The sequence below is a fragment of the Bacillus rossius genome, chromosome 2 (assembly GCF_032445375.1).
Source record: "Bacillus rossius redtenbacheri isolate Brsri chromosome 2, Brsri_v3, whole genome shotgun sequence".
Lineage (NCBI taxonomy): Eukaryota > Metazoa > Arthropoda > Insecta > Phasmatodea > Bacillidae > Bacillus > Bacillus rossius.
In genome coordinates this window covers 122,089,391-122,109,967 of record NC_086331.1, presented here as the reverse complement: position 1 = coordinate 122,109,967, position 20,577 = coordinate 122,089,391, and the positions used below count along the sequence as shown (strand labels likewise).

Genomic DNA, 20,577 nt, shown 5'->3' with positions numbered 1-20,577 from the left:
CAAAGTTATTTTTTGTTCATTGACAATTAAAAAATTTTCTGGAGGTATTTTGTAATATTACATGGTTTTCTACTCCTTGATAGTGGTGAATGCAATGAATTAAAGGGGTCCTTAAAAACTAGTTAATTTTTGAATGTCCAATATGGTATGAACCACGAACAAGCAATGTTGCTCAACTCTTTATTTTTGTAATTGTACACCACCGCCATGTATCATGTTCCCAATCAGGTTGGCGTGTCTGTCTCCTAGACCCCACTATGGTCACACAAATACAGCGCAGTTCTTAGGCAATCATGTGAACTATTCGCACTAATCTGGCGACTTGCTTGTACAAAGTTTCAATAGATGCTGGGATGTTAGATTCTGAGCCTAGCCATTTGCCTATTTCTTCCCCATAAAGATGCATCTTTTGACAACCAAACATTTTACTATTGGTTTGGCTTTTAGTATCGTGCTTTCCCTAGCATTAATGATTTAAGTATGGTGTGAGCAAATTGTAGAGGTTTAATTAATTTTTTAAAATTTTTCTAGCATATAGGAATTGGATGAACTCCATGGGTGTGGTCCCATATGTCAATTGGCTCTATTCTGACTTGGCTGATGGCTTGGTCATTTTCCAACTTTATGATGTGATCAAGCCTGGAATAGTCAACTGGAACAGAGTGCACAGGTACTGGAATAAAAGACATGGGGCCAATGGCAAGCGTGGTCACTCCTTATGTCTCTTGTGTATTACTTGGAGGTTTGCACCGTCAAGAAGTAGCAGTCGCAGGTGTGAGGAGGCTCATCTGCTCACAGTTGGCTTCTGCTTTTCTTGGTCACAGGGGCTGGCTGTATTTACTGGAACTTGCCTTCTCGTGTTGAGTGCTGCATGTATTGGTCTGCACTTCCAAGATATAATTTTCCTAAAATACCATTTTGTCTTATTACAATTTCAATTATTTATATTTTTGTTCTATTTTTTTAATTGTAAAAGACTGGTCTTATACACCAAGCCCTATGTAGGCAATAGTAGGGACTCACATTTAAGATAAATAAAATTAGCCTATTTTGTCATAATGTATCTTGATTTTGTTACAAAAATGATCTGATTATGCTGAAAATTATTATTATGGAAAACATGTTTTTATAAATTTAAAAAAAATTGTAGGCATTACGCACACAACAATTTTAATGTGTAGCTTGCAGTGTATCATTTCATGACATAATCTAAACATATTCAACACGTCAGCTTTATATTAATATTGATTAGGCATCCATATGACACAATGGTGTCACTAGTACACTAGTGGAGAAAGGGATATGTGAGGAAGGGGTTAGGTAGTGTAGGAGGTAAGGACGGAGAGTGAAGTGGCGAGTGAATATGCTAATTAACTGCAGCAAGGAGAAGGTTAAGATGGAGATGAGGTCTGTTCTCATTGGCCATCTTGGATTTCGTCACGGGTGGTTCTGAAGTTAGCCGGCAGGTTATGCTAGTGTCCCTGGTGTATATAAGGTTGAAGTTTTCTATGAAGTACATGGTATTATAGTCAGTAGCGTAACTTTTTTTTTTTTTTTTTAACAAAGTTAAAATATTTTTGGAATGGTTTATTTTACACAACTCGAACTCAGTTCGTTAGAAAATGTCAACACAAGTAAACCTACACCTTTGTAACTACTTTGTCCTTTTGGCAATACCAAACATGTAAGTAGTTGTAATAGTGAGATTCATATAAAAAACAAAAGTTTTCCAAAAGTCATAAAATCTTAAGTCCTTGGCATTTTAATTCCACAACAAATAATGAAAATTATATATCACTTACAGTAAACTCTCAATTATCTGGTTTTCAGGTTGTCCATGCTAAAATTTAGTTTAATAATTTGTTTTTTATATTCTGAAGCTGTAAAAAAATGGCATTGTTCCAGCGCACTTCTTTGCTTGGCCATTCTTTATCTGTAATCACCCTGTCACTTTGTCAAAAAACTGTTTGGTTCAAACCACCCCCTCGGCTGTCACATTAGGAAAATATCCTCACTGCCGCTTCACTTTCCAGTCTCAGACTGGTTTGTTTCACTTGCTATTGTGTCTCTTTCCACCCACCCACCCATTTTCCCAGCAGGCACCTGGCGAATGACTTGACTGGCTGGCATTCGGCTGGGGAAAGGGACACAAGAAGAAGAAGAAACCAGCCAGAATTTTTGTCTATGCACCTTGCGCAATCTTATCTTGAGCAGTGTTGAGTTAACTTCCCTCTTCCGCTGTTGTAAATGACCGTGAACTAGCAACGCATGTGAAGGCAATCTTCGCTTGTCAAATCACGACAGGTTTCATGACGCCAACAATATAGTTTTCTCTTGCTATTTAGTTTCCACACGTGTAATGCCAACATTTCATGACTAACACTGCAGCCCAACTCTGCAAAATGTGCATGTATTGCTCCATCCATCTTTGATTTATGGACATTTTCCTGTGTTATGTCCGTGAAGAGCACGTCTCGGAGAATCGGTGTATTCAAATGCTATTTGCATATCCTCCAGCCTGGCACAAATTTCCCTGCATGCTAGTTTTTTGAAAGGACAAGGAACTGAGAAGAAAGAAGAACTTGCTGCCAAGGAGTAGAAAAAATAAAATACAAGTTTTGGGGTTGGGGCTTACTGCAGCCTCTCCAGCAGATGGAGAAAGACCACATAGAACTCAATGCCGTGTTGTTTACATTCCAATAAGCTGAGAGATAGTATTACAGTGTAACTGATATTCAGGTTTCTTTTTACACGATTTTAACTATCCGAGCATTGGTAAGTCCCAATTAACTAGCACGGATAATCAAGAGTTTACTGTACTTGTGAAATTTTAGTGGAAAAAAAGGTGTGCAAATTTTAAAGCAAGCAGCACTTGCTAATTTTGTCACTGTAAACATGCAACATACAATTATTCATGCCGGTTTCTAATAATGATAGCAACACAAGAAAACATGGCCACTTTTTCTTCAGACATAAATATGTGGATGCAATAGTTGCAAAAGTTTTGTACTAGATTCTCTTTTGAGTTATTTATTACCAGATAGTGCACATTAGTAATTTACTTGCTCTATGAATCTAACAATGGACCTTGAGACTCTGAAACAAACATTAATGGAAATGCTGTATCCAATAATATTTTTTTTCTGTAAACATGTTTATAAATTGGTGATTTAGTAATGACATAAGTGAATAGCTTGATTGTAATGTGAAAATATGAGCTTATTTCAATACTTTGTGAACAAATAAATCTTTAAAAGCATTTTGCAAATCTAATATTGAAAGTATTTTGCATTGTTTGCCGCAACTTTGAAATGAACTCGGTGTATTCTATTTCAAAAATGATTTACAATTGACATTTCTTAAAAAAAATTAATTTAATTTTTTTGTTGTTAGTTTATTTTTCATGTACTGATTTTCTCGAAGCTTCCCAAAGGTAATAAAATATAAAACAAACCACAGAGCTTAACAAAACATGAAAACAAACCATCAAAAAAACTTAGTAAATTATTGATGACGATAAAAAACAAGAAAGTAAAAAAATGAAAGTTAACACATGCCACACAAACACAGTCTCTGCCTGGTTGTTCGCTACATGTAACTTTGCTTGTAACATGTCTCCCTAGTGCCAGAAAGCTCAACCCTTTTTATAAGTTGATGGTGTTCTATATATAATGTTAATGAGAAGATTCTTTTAAACCTGTTGATATTGTGTTATACATTTAGATGTTTTTGGTTGAGTTTAATAGTTGTTTTGTGTTATTTTCAGAAAATTCTCTAAACTTCGGAAATTTATGGAAAAGCTAGAGAATTGCAACTATGCAATTGAACTTGGTAAACAGTTGAAGTTCTCCCTCGTGGGCATTGCTGGCCAGGACATCAACGATGGAAACGCAACTCTCACTCTAGGCAAGCAAATAATACATGTAACATTCTTAGCCTTTACCTTTAACAAAGAAAGTGAACAAACAGTTAAAATATGGCTGAATGGTTGAAGCAGGCCTATTTTCAGTTTTTTTGCACAACATTCTTTTTAATATTGCAGTTGGAACATGCAAGTATTGTATGTTAGCGTAATTATTATTATTATTATTTTTTTCCATTTAATTTTTAGATTATTTTCTTGGCTTATATATTTTCATTCTTCTGAAACATAGATGTTTGTATAAGTGTGTGTAATGTTTTCATTAACAGCGTATTAACCACTAAGAAATGTTAATTATAGTATAGAATAATATCTTGAAAGTATCTGTTATTATGAATCATCCTATCATAAAACATTGGTAAATATGTTAAAACTTTATTTTAAAACTTTTTATTCCACATGTTTATTTTTCTCCTCTGTTATTAGGTAAGCTTGTTTTTACAAGGTGTATTAACAGCTAAATAGATATTTCACATTAAAATTCTATTAATTTTATAAAAAAAAACATTCCAACTTTCAGCAGATTACACAATTTCATTCATGTTGAATGCATAGGTTGAAGTGCAACAAAAAATTGGTTTATTTTTATTTATTTTTTACAATATATGCATTGACGTAATTATATTTCTAGATACAGTAAGTCCTCGGTTTACGTCGGGGTTACGTTCCTGAAAACCGCGACGTAAATAGAAACGACGCAAAATGAGCCATGTTTCATGCCACCGGCCGACCACGGCCCAAGGTCGGCCGGAAGCGCTGGCATACAGACGTGACAACGGCCAATTTTATCAGCAAATTACAACCGACAGCGTGAGAAACATGTCCAACTAGTACTTCTCAGCTTTATAGAATGGTTATTTAACCAGCTGCTTTATTACCTTTATTGATTGAAATATAAAAACAGATATATAGTCGTTTGGAAGACATGTTATGAAGAAAAAATCATAAATTGCAGTGAGCTGATACTGTAGTCCTATTACAAACGCATTTAATCATGATAAAGTAAACAACGGCACGTTTAAAACTCCGGCCAACTCAATGATATCATAGCGACTGAAGTGTAGAGCTGTAGCAAACCGTATGTATTCGTTACTGAGTAACGGGTGCGGCATCTAGTAACGAGTAACGAAACGTTACACACGAATGCATTTTGTTACTCGCATTTTTCGTATGTTTTACGCATGCGCGCGCTTATTCGTTACAAAGAACAATGTTTGTTTATTAAGAAAAGTTTAATTTGGAAATTCGTCGTCCAAGTTTTTTACTGTTTATTAAAGGTATTGTGTGTGTAGACAAAGTTTGAGATTGGAACAGAAACAACGTAAGAAAGTATTTTTTACAAATTATAAATATGTATGTTTTTGTTTTTTACTATCGCGTATTTTCACGTTTTTTGTTCTTATCTTAAAAGAGATATTATAATAAAGCTGCTCTAATGAGATTTTATTGTTTCTTGGTTAACAAAAGCTGTTAATTATCAAATACTTTTAATTGTTTATATTCGATTTATTATTTACGCGACGTCATACTGTACGCGTACGAAATACGACTCGATTTGTTGCTGTTACATAACATAGCATGTTATGCGGTATCAGAAGTAACGAGTAACGATACGAAAGTAACGAGTACTAATTTTTATAGTAACGAATACATACGGGTACACTTTTTTTAGTTACTTTTACACCTCTACTGAAGTGCCAAGGAGATGGACGAAAAGGGGTAGGAGAAAATGCTGTGTCGTTGCGGGAAGTAGATAACACTTCTACGTGCGAGATACGTGGGTGGCCGAGCGGGCGGGCTGGTAGTATTGCATCACCGCGCGGAGAGCAGCGGAGAGCAGGAAGCGTCCCTCATGATGTATGATAAGATAAGGCGGTGAACGTGTAGCTTACGCTACATAGCATAAATTAACTACCGAAGGAAACAAATAATTATAAACGAATTATATACGGTTTTTAGGTTAAAATAAAGATTTACGGTCATTGTAAACGACGTTATTGTGAATCGGCGACAACTTAAATTGAAACATGAGTACTCAAACATTAGCGACGTTAATCCGAAACGACGTAAATCGGTATGACGTAAATAGAGGACTTACTGTATTCAAATACAGTGGCTTATTATCTAGAGTATACATAAAGGAACATAAAGGAACTGGGTTTGTGTGTTCTAGTGCAGTATTTTTATGTAAATTTAAAATTATTTGCTTAAAGCTTGAGATTTTTTTTGTGACTAATTTAAAAAAAAAGGTTAACTTTATTTTCTCAAGACATAAATTGTAGCTTTGAAGCAAATACATTTTGTGTAGAAACTGCCTGTTTAACGTTTTGAACTGATTATCATTTGTGGCATTTGACATCACCTTTTACATTTAGTAAAACATCTTTATTAAGTACTAAAAAGGTGGGTTTTTTTTCCAGGTATGTTGTAATGAGATTTCACTGTACATAATAAATAACCCCAACTGCTTATCTCTATTAGTTTCAGAACTGTTGTTATTTCATCTTGCATTTGTTGGGTTTCTTCTTTAAGCAAAATATTCCGTTAATACAATCAGAAAATATTTGTTTTATTTTTTCTGTGTTCATTTGTACTCATTCTGCAAATTACATAGAGACAGTGAAATCATTAGAAATAGAAGCAACCAGGAATAAATTTGCTGTGACCTTTGATAACAGTATTTTCAATAAACAATGGAAAACTTAATGGGGATGGATGGCTGGCTGGGAATTTGAACCAGGTTCTGAAACTTTGATTCCCATTTCATATCCTGCTAGTATCACACAAGGTCTATTATCAACCAACTATCTCACAGAAACCTATTGATCAAATCTTACCACCAGAAATAAGGCTCCTACAAGTGCAGAAAAACACTATGTAAACCATGCCATATCTACAGTTTCTCGAGCAACCTTACTAAAAACTAGATCAAAATAATTGTATAAAAAAAAGCATTATATAGTTTTGAGTTTCATAAATGTTGTACAAAATCCATACGCTTTACCAGAGAAACCCTCAGGAATGTATGAATGGCAATAGACACAACACCAAAACCAGAACTGCAGAAAAACCTTCAATAGTACATGCATCTTTAAATTACCTCAAATCTATTATTGTTACTAAATTAATGTTTTCAGATCTTTCAGCAAGTCCAATTGCAACTTTTCTTTGAATATGATCGGAGCTTCTATCATAATTGCTCTGTTAAGAGTTAAGGTGGAATTAAATGTTTGTTTTTTCAGCATTGATTTGGCAGTTAATGCGTGCCTACACATTATCAGTGCTGACTCAGCTGGCTAAAACGGGGAGTCCTATTGTCGAAAAGGAAATTGTGCAGTGGGTGAACAGCAGGCTGGCCTCTGCAAATAAGAAAAGCAGCTTGAAAAGTTTTCAGGTAAATAAAATATGTAGCTGGGTAATCTAGTATATTCAACATGGATGTATTATTTGATATAAATCCCCTCTTATGGTTGTTTCCAGAATATTATCTTGTGGGTGCCAAGTTGTCAATGTTTTTTGTTGCTGCACAACTGCATGTAGCAGCTCACTGGTAGCCAGGCCTACTTTACACATTTCACACACACAGTGCGATTTGAAATTCAACACTCTTTACTGGAGAACATGATTACAAACATATTTTACACATTGCACATTTTGATCAAAACTTTGTCCAAGGAATTAACACATTTATATTTAAACTGTCTGATGACATAACACATTTCAATCAAGAGTCTGTTCTGCATAGTATCCTAGACAGTTATTATATGTCACATTTGTTTAGATATATATTTTTGCCATTTATGTACATGTTTGTAAATATAAATTTTTTATGTCATTACCATTTTTTTTCCAGAAGAATCTTAATTGCTCATGGATGGTATTTATAGTTTTGATGTAGTAAATTAGCAATAATTTTTTTGTAAATACAACTGTTAATGCTTGTTTTCAGGATCCTTCCATAGCAGATGCACGAGTGGTAATAGACTTAATTGATGCTATCAGGCCAGGTACCATCAACTATGATCTTATCAAGGATGGAGGTTCAGAAGAGGTAAGTACTGTGTTTTCAAGATGATTTTTTTTATGGCAGTGTATGAACTATTGGGATTTCGGTGTAAAATATCATCATTCAATTTCAGTTTCAAAGACTGCGAGCCAGAGCTGTGATGAAGGCTTGGAAATGCTACATTTAATAAAGAGTAATTACATATCTCTAGCAGAGGAATTAACTATTATGTTAATGTAATATTTACTAATTTAATTAAGTATTGGTTGATTACACATTTCTACCGTTCCAATTTATGTTCTAACTGTAGCTCCTCCCCGACTTGCGGACAAGAAACCAGAACCTCTAAACTCCTCAAAATCACAAGAAAGCAGAACGCTAGAAACTCAGGGTGTCTCGAGTAACTTTAGTCTGAACAGTGGCTTACTTCCGACACAGCGGGAAATGCGCGACGTCATGAGCTATAAAAATAACCAGCGTGTTGACAAAGAGAGCTTCACCTTGGTGCAATATACGTGTAAGTCCAAGCTAACAATAACTCAGATGCAAAACATGAACATGAACATATGAAAATGCCAATGCAATTGGGCATAGGAAATATTCCCACTCTTAAAAGGCTGCAAAACCTGTTTTGAAAAGAAAAAAAAAAGCTCTTTTTGTTGCTTTATTCGCTCCTTCTGTACAAGAACAGGAGATTGTGGATGGACTATATCATCAATGAACTGTCTGTCTTATGTCAAAGTGGCGTAACTCCGGACCAAATTTAGTTCATATGCCTAATTTCACATCTCACTTCTTGAAGAAGACTTAATTAGAATCAACATTATATTTTTCTGGTCCAGTGAGTGCTTAGTTAGCCCCTTCTACCGGAAACTTCATCCTGAGGAAATTGCCAGAACTGTTTCTACTTGAGATCTGACAACGCAAGTAGGGCAAGCCCTAAACCCTTGACCGACAGTTTCACTGCATCAATTCCAACCCTGTTGCCTGGAGGAGCATTGTAACTTACTCCCGTGCATCCTAATCCCAAGGAGTGGAAAATCGCATATCAAAATGTTAACTGCCACCTGTCAAGATGATATAGTTATATTTGGTGACTTTAATGTTTCTGGTGTTAATTAGTCTAATAAACAATTACTAACATCTTACATACACACATTACAAATAAGGCACAGCATCTAATTAATTTTACATCTAGTCTTTTGGACTATTACAGTGCAACAAAACTCAATCATCTAAAAATCTTTTAGATCTTTGTTTTTCCAATTTATCTCAATGTATAGTTCTCTAGGTGTTGAAGTGCTAATCAAAGAAGACATATAACGTCATGCCTTAAAAACCAAATTATAATGGACAGTTTCTACTACAATAACATATATTCTTTTGTTTTTAAGAACTAAAAAAACACTGATTTCCTTGTTCTCTACAATTCTATAAGAAATCATGATAGATCCAATTTTTATAAATCCTCTGATGTTAATGATCTTGTCGAACAATTAAATACTTGTATATGCAGAAAAAAATTAATGACTTATTCCCTTTGACTACAAAAAAAAAGGCTTCTAATTACTCTTATTGGTTTTCAAAAGAATTAATCCAAGCCCTGAAATCTAAAAAATATTTTCACAAAATGTTTAAAAGAAGTAAAAACATGTATTACTATACTTATTTTCCACATTACTTGAGACAAATGAAAATTCTAATTAAGTACAGCAAAATTCACTGGACCCGAACAATTAACAATAACATCAAGAACAACCCCAAAAAATGTTGGTCGTATGCCAAAATAATAATGAACTGCTTTTATGAATAACACTTCCTATAAGTGAATGGTGGTGTTTCTAGTGAAACTATTTTGCTATCAAATATATTTACCCAGTATTTTGCAAGTGATTATATGACAAACATCAAAATATATTTCTTGTCATTACTATTTATTGAGTGAGTGTGCTGTGATATTGTTCTGAAAGCTCTCCTGCATTTGAAGGGTTCCAGATCACAGTGGTGAAAATCAAAAATTGGCAGATATGGGTTTGCATCACCAAATATAATATGAACATTTCAGAGTTGAATTTGTTTCTAACTCTAAAGCTGCAAAAAAATTTTATTTGTACCATATTCTGTAACCCCTCATTTGTTATGACTGCTCTCAAACACTGGTAAGTGAATAAGCCTATCACTGCGCACTTTTGCCACTGCTGCATTGACTCTGTGAGATAGCTTCTGAAGCATTTTCCATCTCGGATACTCACCTTCAGTGCTCTCTCAGCTTACACCGCAGGCACAGGCTCACGTGGTTTCAGTGAGACTAGCTTTAAGTGAATCAGTTGGCTCATTTTATATATTTTAGAACTGTAAATAAAATTAATCAAGCACCCATACCACTATTTTCTGAAAGAAATACAAAAATGAAACATGTTAGTTCTTTTTTCAATTATTTTACAGGATATTTCAGATTGTAGGCATTCTTAACATTAACTGAAAATAGATAAGTGACCAGTTCCAATTTATTTATTGAGTGAGTGTGCTGTGATATTGTTCTGAAAGCTCTCCTGCATTTGAAGGGTTCCGGATCATAGTGGTGAAAATAAAAAATTGGCAGATATGGGTTTGCATCACCAAATATAATATGAACATTTCAGAGTTGAATTTGTTTCTAACTCCAAAGCTGCAAACATTTTTATTTGTACTATATACTGTAACCCCTCATTTGTCATAAACCTTCAAAAATTGAAGTGTTTATGCTGTTAAAGTTATAAATCACACTGTGTTTATTGGTTAGAATATACTGTCCCTAATGCGTAATGCTGTTAAGCTTTTTCGTAGAAAAGTCTTTGAATTTTAGAACAATCTTATTGAATTCTACAATACCAATAAATATGACATTTGTAAATAAAACTTTTTCTAATATAATTGATAAGACTTTTATGCTATTAACAAATTAATTTAAAGGAATTTAATGGTTTTATATTTAAAAATTATGAATGGGTTTTTCAAAAATTATGTGGCATAATAAATTGTTGATACTTGGAATTTTATTAAAATTTGTAAAAAATTTTAAACTATCCATTTGTTACATGTTCACTACTGTTAGATATTTCATGAAAATGACTGGCTTAAAAATGGCTTTTACTTTAAAAATAATGTAGTATGGCTTCTTAATCTAAGCATTGAACCAATTATGCATTCACATGCTTGAAACCATGTTTTGAATTTTGATAGGTTGTATGAACATAATATTGTTAGTTGTGGTTGAAAGAAATGTTAGTTTGTTTTGTTTTGTATTGTAGGACAATATTGCAAATGCCAAATATGCAATCTCAACGGCTCGGAAGACTGGGGCCCGAGTGTATGCTCTTCCTGAAGACATAGCTGAAGTGAAACCCAAAATGGTGATGACTGTGTTTGCCTGCTTGATGGCGATGGATTACATTCCAAATATGGATGTTAAACCATCTTAGATCCAGTTCTGGAACTGACTGCTTAGCAACAATTATGTTGCATACAATAACAGAAAAAATTATTTCCAAGGAGATGCTGCAAGTTTCAGATGCATTTATTATGACATTCCAGAACTACATTTATAATCTATACATTTCTAGACCAGTTTTATTTTTTACAACTTTTGTATTATTTCATTGAAGTCATATTGAATGTTAGATCGTATTATGTTTAGAAAATATTGCAATCAACTATTGCTGATTATCCATAAAAGTTTTATATGCTGTTTGTCATATTATACCATTATTGTAATGTAAATTTTGTAATGCTTTTTGCTACCATGAAATTAAGCATTTTGTGAATTTGTAAAAGGGTATTTTATACTGTCTCAGAAAAGTGATTCTGCATTGTCTTTTAAAAAGCTCTCATATCTGTGTGTGATTGTGAGACACACAGTAATATTTTGTATATGATGTAAAGATTTACATTATTAGTAGTTAGTTTCTATATTTTTACACCAGTACACATCTTTTAGAGTGAGATGTTTTCTGCACATTTCCACATACCTTATGGTGCTAATTTGTTATGTTAACATTCCATCTAGCACTAAATGTTTAAAAGTAACCTATTAATTATTAATAAGTTTATAATTTAAATATGAAATTTTTGTGTAGTTAGTTAAAATAATCTATTAATTGTTAATACATTCATAATTAAAGTATAAAATTTTCTTATAACTGTTTTGTTAACTTGGGGTGATTTTTTTTTTTTAATGGAGGCTTTTCTCGATTCGAGGTAGACTGCAATATTTATTGAATATAAAGAAGGAAAATATCCTAATGCTCTATGTGAACGTTTCAGGGCAACATAAATTTATTTATTTTTAACTACAAGTAGTAAACATTTTATTTAATTCATTCAATAAAATAAGTATGCTGTGTTCAGAATGAATGAAACTTGTTCAGTTTGATTAATTTGGGAGTTTTTAATTGATTTTTTTGTATATTTAATTTAGATAGGACTATAAATCTTTTGTTACACTTTAAAAAAAAAAAACTTTTACCAAGACATATATATTTAAAATTATGAGTGCATGAGGATTTTCAAAAGGTGGACTCTAGTTATTTTGTCTATTTTAATAGGTGGAAAAATTAAAGTTTGCTGTCTGGCCTTGGAAAACAACAAAACAGTGAAACATTATTTTTACAAACTTGAAGTGATCTCAGATTATCTACTTTGTAACTGTGAAGCTTGCCCTATACAATTAAGATTTCTATGCTTAAATTATTACAAATTGAGTACCACTTCATCATGTGACCCCTCTTTCAACAGTTTAATTACAGCTAACATGGAAGACAATTAAATATGAAGGTTTTTTTTTTCTTGCTACGTGTTAGCTGTTTTGCACCATCTCATACTTTGAAAAGCTTTTAAATTTCATTTCAGACAGTTTAATTTTTGTTAACATTATTTGTACTGTATATTATTAAAAAAAAGCATGTATGAAACAAGGCTATGTATATTGTTTATTTGCAATTTTTCTATCTTAAAATAATAGTGCACATGAAGCGGAAACAAAAGAACACAGCAAGGAATAAATTTGGATACAATACAATAGTTATTGTAAATGGCTTGGTTCATTTTGGGTAAACTAAATTTATGGCACATGCTGTGTGTCATTACAACCATCCACCCAATATTATATTACACAAGTGCAAATATTTTCTTACTGGGTGTTTAAATTTTGGTTGTGTTTATGATTATTGTTTTTAGTGTATCATTGAATAGTATCATTAGGGTAAAGGCTAATCACCAATTCAAAAATTTATATTTGCAATAAAATGATACTGTTGTGTGTAATAAAAACACAAACATTTTACTATAGGTCTTTCTTTAACTGCAATGCAATTGCACAACATGTTTTTTACCTTGTCATCTATATAATATTTAAAAAAAAAAAAAAAATTGTGTTAATATTACCTGTTCCTTGAAAACATTTTGTATGGAATATTACAGTTGCCTAATTAACAGAAATAATTACACTGTTGATTTTGTAACAGTCTAGACGGTGATTCATTTCTGCTATATACAATTAACTATTGAACACTTAGAATTTTGCTGGGTGTTGATAAATCGGTCTTACGTTTCATGTTATTGCTCTCGATGATTTGCAAGGAATGTTTATTTTTGCGTGAAATAAAAAAATTGAAAAAAGATTTCTTGATTTATTCTTCCTTTAACCAAAATTGCACAATGACTTCCTTATGTCACAATTCCATAAAAAATATCCAATATAACATTACTTTAAAACAAAACAAAAACAATTATATCTTGCGGTTGTCTTTGAAGTATAAATCGAAAATGCCATTCATTGTTGTCAGGCGAAGACGAAGGCCCGCTGAAGGCCTATGCTGCTGACAGTGGTTGCAAAAAAGAAATCTCGTTCAAAACATCTGATGAAAGGTTGAACAGCAAGTGACCGAGCAATTACGTCCATAAAAAAAGAAGTGTGGATGCCGTCGGCCAATACTAAAACAACTTTAAAACTTTGACCAATGAGGGCACAAGTTACAACACTAAAAATACTCTACAAACAAATATGAGGGGACTTTCCCCCTTTCTTTTCCAAACATTGGTAACTTCCAACTTAGCATCTGTAGTTTGCTGTTTTCATACTATTGCATCATCCCAAATTTTTTAGAACAATCTCAATATCTCAGCATTGGTAAATAAAGGAATATGTAACGTAAAATATTAAAATTACAATAATACACATGTAAATATCGCCAGTTGAACATTGGTACAAATCGCTTTGAATCTGTTTTGAACATTTGTAAGAAAAACTAGGTTAGTTTTGATGTATGATTTGTTGTAAATAGTCTAAATTTAAAGTTTTATAATATAACATAGGAACTGAGAAATTATTTTATGGACATCCTGTATTTTAAAAATCCCTAAACAAGCGAAAATTCAAGAAGATTTTTTCATCCAAATGCATACTGTGTTTAGATACATATAAGAAAAGTTCAATTAAGAGATAAATGTAACAACTTAAAAACATATCTGATATATAACTGAACTTAGGTGCTATACTTCAAGGAAAAAAACATCATTAGAGAGGAATACTTAACTACATTCTGGGTTTGAATTGCACTTGCAGAGGTCTGTCGGGAAACAGCAGCGTGTTGTAGACCTGCTGGAGAGGTTCTGTGGCTCTGTACTCCAGCCGGAACTGCCGGATAATGTGACACAAAACCACGTACAAGTCTTGCTCAGCAAACCGACGCCCTGTGTAGATCATACGTAACTAAATAACCTTCATTACTAACAACTCTGTCATTACAAGTTTCAACTCCAACACATTTTGATTGCTTTCTCTGTTGCTATGCATAAATGCCAACGCATGCCATAGACAACTGCACAGCCATGAACACCAACTAGTGCTACTATAGCATTACACAGATAAGACATTTCCTTCACCAACACTAGCTTCCTCTTCAAATAATATAAAAATGCATAATTTAACAAACATAGTCCTTTGTATATACTAATGCTATATCTTCCTCTTAAAATAATGAAAATGTTATTTTTTCTCTCAGATAACCTGGCTATATGATTTCTGCATCAGATTATAAGTTACGTTATTATTTTCAGATTGTGTACTAGATATGTGCGAATGTCAAATTTTCATTGCGAAGCGAATTGCGAAGCGAATAATAACTATTTGTGCGAATTCGAATCGAATGCGAATAGTTGCTTTTCAAAACCATAAAAAAAAAAAGTTTTTATTTTTAATATCAACTTTCAACCCCCATTAATACAGAGTGTAAAAATGCTCTACATTAAATAAAATTCCAGCTTTAATTTAAGTTCTATTTACAAACATGAAGCATGTAATTCATTTTGAAAAATCTCTACATAAAAACATGTACATGTACACAATTGCACATCTTAAATTAATCACTGTTCTTTTCAATCATCAAAAAGTTTTCATTGTTTTAAGTTTAATAAATTTTTATAACACTGGGAAAAATTATTTAACCCCCATGTTCAATTGGAGAACAAACAAAACGAAGTATGTTCTACAAATATTTAAAAATGACTAATACTATACACACACAAAACACCATTGAAAGATTTACACACTAGGCTCTTATATCCGGTCAACAGGTTAGCTTTTATTTCAAGTTGGCATGTAAAAACACCAATTGCTCGACATGCTGAGGTAGCAAGTTTTCTCTTCGTGCTGAAACAACATTTCCAGCTGCTGAAAAGAGACGCTCTGAATTTACTTGTGTGGAAGGAACCCCCAGATACTTCAGAGCTACTTTGGATAAATATCGGTACTTTGTACCTTCATTTTTCCACCAATTTAATGGATTGTCATGTCTGTTGATACGAGGTTCTTTTAGGTACCTCCGCACTTCTTCTTCTCCTTCATCATAATCTTTATTTTCTTGCATTGGAATACTATCGAAGACAGCCCATAGAGAAGATGTTGGTGCAGAGTTTGGAATGCTAGATTTAGCCTCTTGTACAGGATTGGAATCAGTTTTTAAACTTTTTATCTCTGACAAAAGAATGGCTTCCGATTCAATTGTAGATAGAAGCACTCCTTTAAATCTTGGATCAACCAACATTGCAGCACGCTGTAGGGGTTCTTGCATGTAGTTCGGAAATCTTGACTTTAGATTTTTATGCAATGCTCTTGCAAGTGTCATGCCATCTTTTTTGGCAGTGATGTGTGATTCAAGGTTACAAAGAAGACAGTGAAGTACTGGAATGATCATGGACAATGTTGGATAAGTGTTTCCACTCATTTCTTCTGTGGCTTCTGCAAGTGGTTGTAAAACTTGAACAAAGTTTTCAGCATGTTTCCATTCCAAGGCGGTCAGCATGTCTGTATCGCCAGAGTTCACGTGGTCGGCTACAAGAGCAGGTTTCATTTCCAGCAGTCTCTTGAGCATTTGGTACTCTGAACACCAACGTGTATCAATATGTTGAATTACTTCTAGTTTTGGCATGTTCAACTGTTCCTGGAATGTGTGAAGTCTTTTCCTAGCACGAGTGCTTCTTCGGTAATGACCAACTATACTCCTGGCCTTACTAAGAAGTGTGGTTGTACCCGGGCAATCATTCTTACTGTTTTCAATTGCAATTTGAAGGGTGTGAGCAAAACATGATCTGGAACCATCTTTAAATAATGACACAGAAGCCTGTCTGAAATTATGGGCATTATCAGTGATGCAGAATAATGGGATAGATGTCACTGCTGGATCAATTTCCCAGTCAATAAGAACATTTTTTATGGTAGTAGCCACCTGAACACTTGTGTGGGATTCATTTACAACAGTGTTACTCATTGCAAATGACACAGACGTGAAGTCAGGTCGGAGATAATGACAGGTAAGGCTAATGTAACTGTCAGTTGAGCGAGAAGTCCAGCCATCAGATGTAAATGCAATGGATGATATTGTTGGTAAATCTTGTACAAGCATTTTCTTGAGAGAGTGTTTTGTTTCCTCATAAAGAGCTGGAATATAATGTTCAGAAAATGTAGTTCTACATGGTACTGTGTATGTAGGTGCAACATTTTTGTGACCCATTAACTCTTTAAATCCACACCCTTCTACAAACTCATACGGCAAAAGTTCTGTTGCCACCATTTTGGCAATTTGTTTGGTTATGCTCTGTGCTTTAGGGTCGGATGGTGACATCTTCTGCGTACTTCTGAACATTTCAGTTAAAGTAGGCTGCAGCACTGGTTTTTTTTTTGCACAAGTTCCTTCAAGCTCATGAATTTTTTCTTTGTCTTTCATTAGTTCCTTGTACAACACAGCATGTTTTGCCTCCAAATGGTTCTGAAGTGTTGTTGTAGTGCCTGCAAGCAATATTAAAATTTTGTTGATGTGTCGCTCTTATTTTACTACAGTAAATAATTTCATTAGTACAACCAGTACAACTATAAAATGTACTAAATGTGTATTTAAATTGGAAAAAGTTGTATTTGCAAAATTTTAACCATCGGTAGCCTTGGAAAGACATAAAGGGGGATTAGGCCTTTCCATCTTGAAGTTTCTCATCTTTTTGCTATAAATATAATTTTGAACTATTTATCCCAATTTTTGGGAGAGCAAGCCATAAATCATATCCCCTAGACCTTCTATACCTTGTTGCAAACATGTATATACTAATAGGCTCTAGTCTGTTAGTGCTACGAGGCAATAACTTATTATTTCACACTGGAATACTCATACGACCAGTTCGCAAGTATTGGCTTCAACAATCAGCCAAAGCTAAGTGCTATGAAATGTAGAACCAAAATATTTAGCATGGAAGTTTTATTGTAAGCAGTATCAAAATATTTGAAATTGCAAGATGTTGAGGCCTAATTTCCCTTAAAATCTTCTCATGTTATGGGATAGGTATTCAACTGAAGAAGAAAAACTGATAGTAATTGTATTTTTGAGTTCCTCTCATTTTAGTTGAAAATTCTAGTAAACTGCATTGCTGTAATTGAAATATTTAACTGGTTGTTTAAGTTTTGAACATTTCGTTAGGCTCTGTTAAGTTATCTATTTATAAAATAGGTCATACTGTTCTAATCTGAATGAACCTGACATTGTCTGATATGCCAGCACTCTCCTAACCTCCTTCCCTTTCCTGGCATTCAAATTTCCCGCAGAAGTCATGTGCATGTGAGGGTGCCACGAACTACACCAAGAGGGTGCGGTCGATTCAGTGCCTCATACCCTAATTTCGATTTAATTATTATTACTGTAATTTTCTTTTAATAATACCTAGTGTTTTTTGTGTGAGTTTTCAGGTAATAGATTTTTTATTTCTGTTATGTACTGTCAGCTCGGTTGGTAAGCGCTGAGAGTGTTGTGTTGTCTATGGTTCGTTAGTCAGCAGCTGGCATCATGGCTGATAGCTCGTCAGATAACCTATGTAACCAATGTATCGTGTAATGCAGACACAGTGCGTGTAACAGGTACATAAAAATTTCATTGTTTCCTTTTTGCGTAAATATTAACTGGCCACTATAGACTCAGACTTGCCGAAGGCCTTTCATTAATAATAACTTTTATTGAAGTTATTTTTAAATTAATAATACCATGTTGGCTGTTCATGGATCACCAGAGTTAAATGTAAAAGGGTGTTTGTTTACTTGTTTTTTATCAAATATACCTCGGCGTGATTTGATTTTAAATAATGGTACCATCCGTTTCGGCGTGCAGCGCCAAGCCCCACATGGGTGACATCATGCCCAGAGTTCGAGTCTCACCCTGGTCCATGCCCCCTAGACACAGCAATCATTGGTTAGGTTAGCCTAGTTACAATTTAAGTATGGTAAATTGTTTGTTGGGTTAGCAACATTTAAAATACTTATTTATGGTTTTCAAGAAAAATAATAGCCTACTCAAAAACAACCATTGTCAGAATTGTTGATTTTTTTTTAGATGACTAACTTCTCTATGAGGGAAAATGTGAACAATAATCATCCTACAGATTACTTACTGTACCATTTTTTTGCTATTTTGTCATCCAAATCAAGTTGACTCCCAAACCAATTAAATACTAACAAAAATTTAGAAACGTGTTTTGGGGGAATTCAGTTTTACCGTATGTTAGAAAATTTGCTATTTAGACACTACCAATCCATGGCACACACAAATTTCTATTGTGGCACATTACATCATTAAAGCTTTAAACACCGCACGAAAACATTGTTACAAACGTCATGACGAAAATCTTATACAAAAAAAGGCAGACATGAAACTTTATTAGGTTAAAGGCATCTGAAAACGTACGAAACGTAAACATTCCACGAGTGGTTGCGATGGGACGTGTTTTACTTTCTTCTTTTTTTACGTTAGCGGTTGCATTGCGTTCGGTGAAGATACTACCATCCAAATAATAAATTATAACATCAATGTGTACACTATTCACAAATTATTAAACCCTTATTATAAAAAAAAACCTAGTTACATAACCTACCACGCGGACATTTGAACGACTGTTTGCAACAATCGCATTGTGCGGAGCAATCGCCAACATCTGTGAAATAATTCCATATTGCACTACGTTTCTTTCTTTTTGACGGTACTTCTTTCGCTTGTAATGAACCGTCTGCACCTTTATCCATTTTTAATTTCGTTAGATAAAATTATGAAAACCCACGGTAGTCGACAAATGCAGCAATTTAGTTGTGTTTACTTACACAACACTTTAGATTAATCGATAGTGACGTCACGTTCGAGCGATAGGTCGATCTTCCGAAGTTAACAGAAAATAAATCGCACGTGACGTCACAACTTGAATGATACGACGAAGCTTCGTTTAATGCGAATACTTCATATCGTTTCGAAGTGTTATCGAATATTAAAAAAACTTCGAATTCGATTGTACTATCGAAGCTTCGCACATGCCTATTGTGTACATAGAATTCTAAGATAGTTTTTCGACTGTTTATTACATCTTACCTGTCATCGTTACCAATATTCTGATAAGGTGTGATGTTGGGCCACACCTCACAGAAAGCTCAGTGCTGCTCATGGATTGGCAGAGAGGGAATCCGGTTGCAGGACCAACTATAGCTCTGGACTGGGGGAAAACGGGAGAGTCAGGAACAGCTCAAAGGTAGAATATGGATGGGAATCTGAGGTAGAGGTAGGAAATGAGGTACCCTCTTCCTTTCTCCAGACCGGACTGAAAGGGCTAGACTTGGTTTGGTAGCAGGTCGGTTGGGGGAAATGGGGGATAGCCGAGATGGCATGGAGAGCCTGCGGGACATGCAGTATCCAGAGTACTGTCATCGCAGTGTGTGCTTCCTTTCAACTAATCGGAGCATGGTGGGTAAGGGTGGGAGAGAAGAGCAGGAGAGTTGTGGTGGTTGAATATTGGCCAACCCAGCCGTGGCTGTCTGAGGGGTCTAGCTGCCCTGAAAGGAGCTAGCCAAGGAGAGGAGGAAGAGGGGCCCAAGGGGCAGATACCCTAAATGATTTACCTATCGTCACTTCTAATGCATTTATTTCATGGAAAAACACCAGAATGCTTTACCCCCTTACATTAAAACAACTTAGTTTGAGTACAAAAGCTACAGACATACAACAGCAAAGTGCGTGGTTTGATAGGTACCCTGCTATTACAACTCTACAAGACCTCAGTCACTACAAGCATGCTCAAGACACCACCAGACTTCAGT

General features: G+C 34.3%; 2 protein-coding genes across 10 annotated transcripts in view; one reads left to right on the top strand and one right to left on the bottom strand.

The window, feature by feature from the left end:
* LOC134529721 (plastin-1) overlaps positions 1-12,201 on the top strand; it is a 35,803-nt gene extending 23,602 nt beyond the window's left edge. Inside the window, exons 8-12 of the mRNA XM_063364102.1 lie at positions 532-670; positions 3,767-3,906; positions 7,165-7,316; positions 7,872-7,973; positions 11,219-12,201. Coding sequence (XP_063220172.1) covers positions 532-670; positions 3,767-3,906; positions 7,165-7,316; positions 7,872-7,973; positions 11,219-11,389 — 704 coding nt within the window. The 3' untranslated portion in view covers positions 11,390-12,201. The remainder of the gene's footprint in view (positions 1-531; positions 671-3,766; positions 3,907-7,164; positions 7,317-7,871; positions 7,974-11,218) is intronic.
* A 1,379-nt stretch (positions 12,202-13,580) lies between these two features.
* Positions 13,581-20,577, bottom strand: part of LOC134529720 (probable cytochrome P450 CYP44) — a 44,020-nt gene continuing 37,023 nt past the window's right edge. For 5 of the 9 annotated variants that reach the window (XM_063364093.1, XM_063364094.1, XM_063364096.1 and 2 more), the window contains exon 10: positions 13,581-17,250. In XM_063364093.1, coding sequence (XP_063220163.1) covers positions 15,548-17,250 — 1,703 coding nt within the window. In that variant the 3' untranslated portion in view covers positions 13,581-15,547. Of the gene's footprint in view, positions 17,251-19,370; positions 19,799-20,577 lie in introns of those variants that run through there. The other 4 variants (XM_063364101.1, XM_063364099.1, XM_063364100.1 and 1 more) reach the window with 2 other exon arrangements.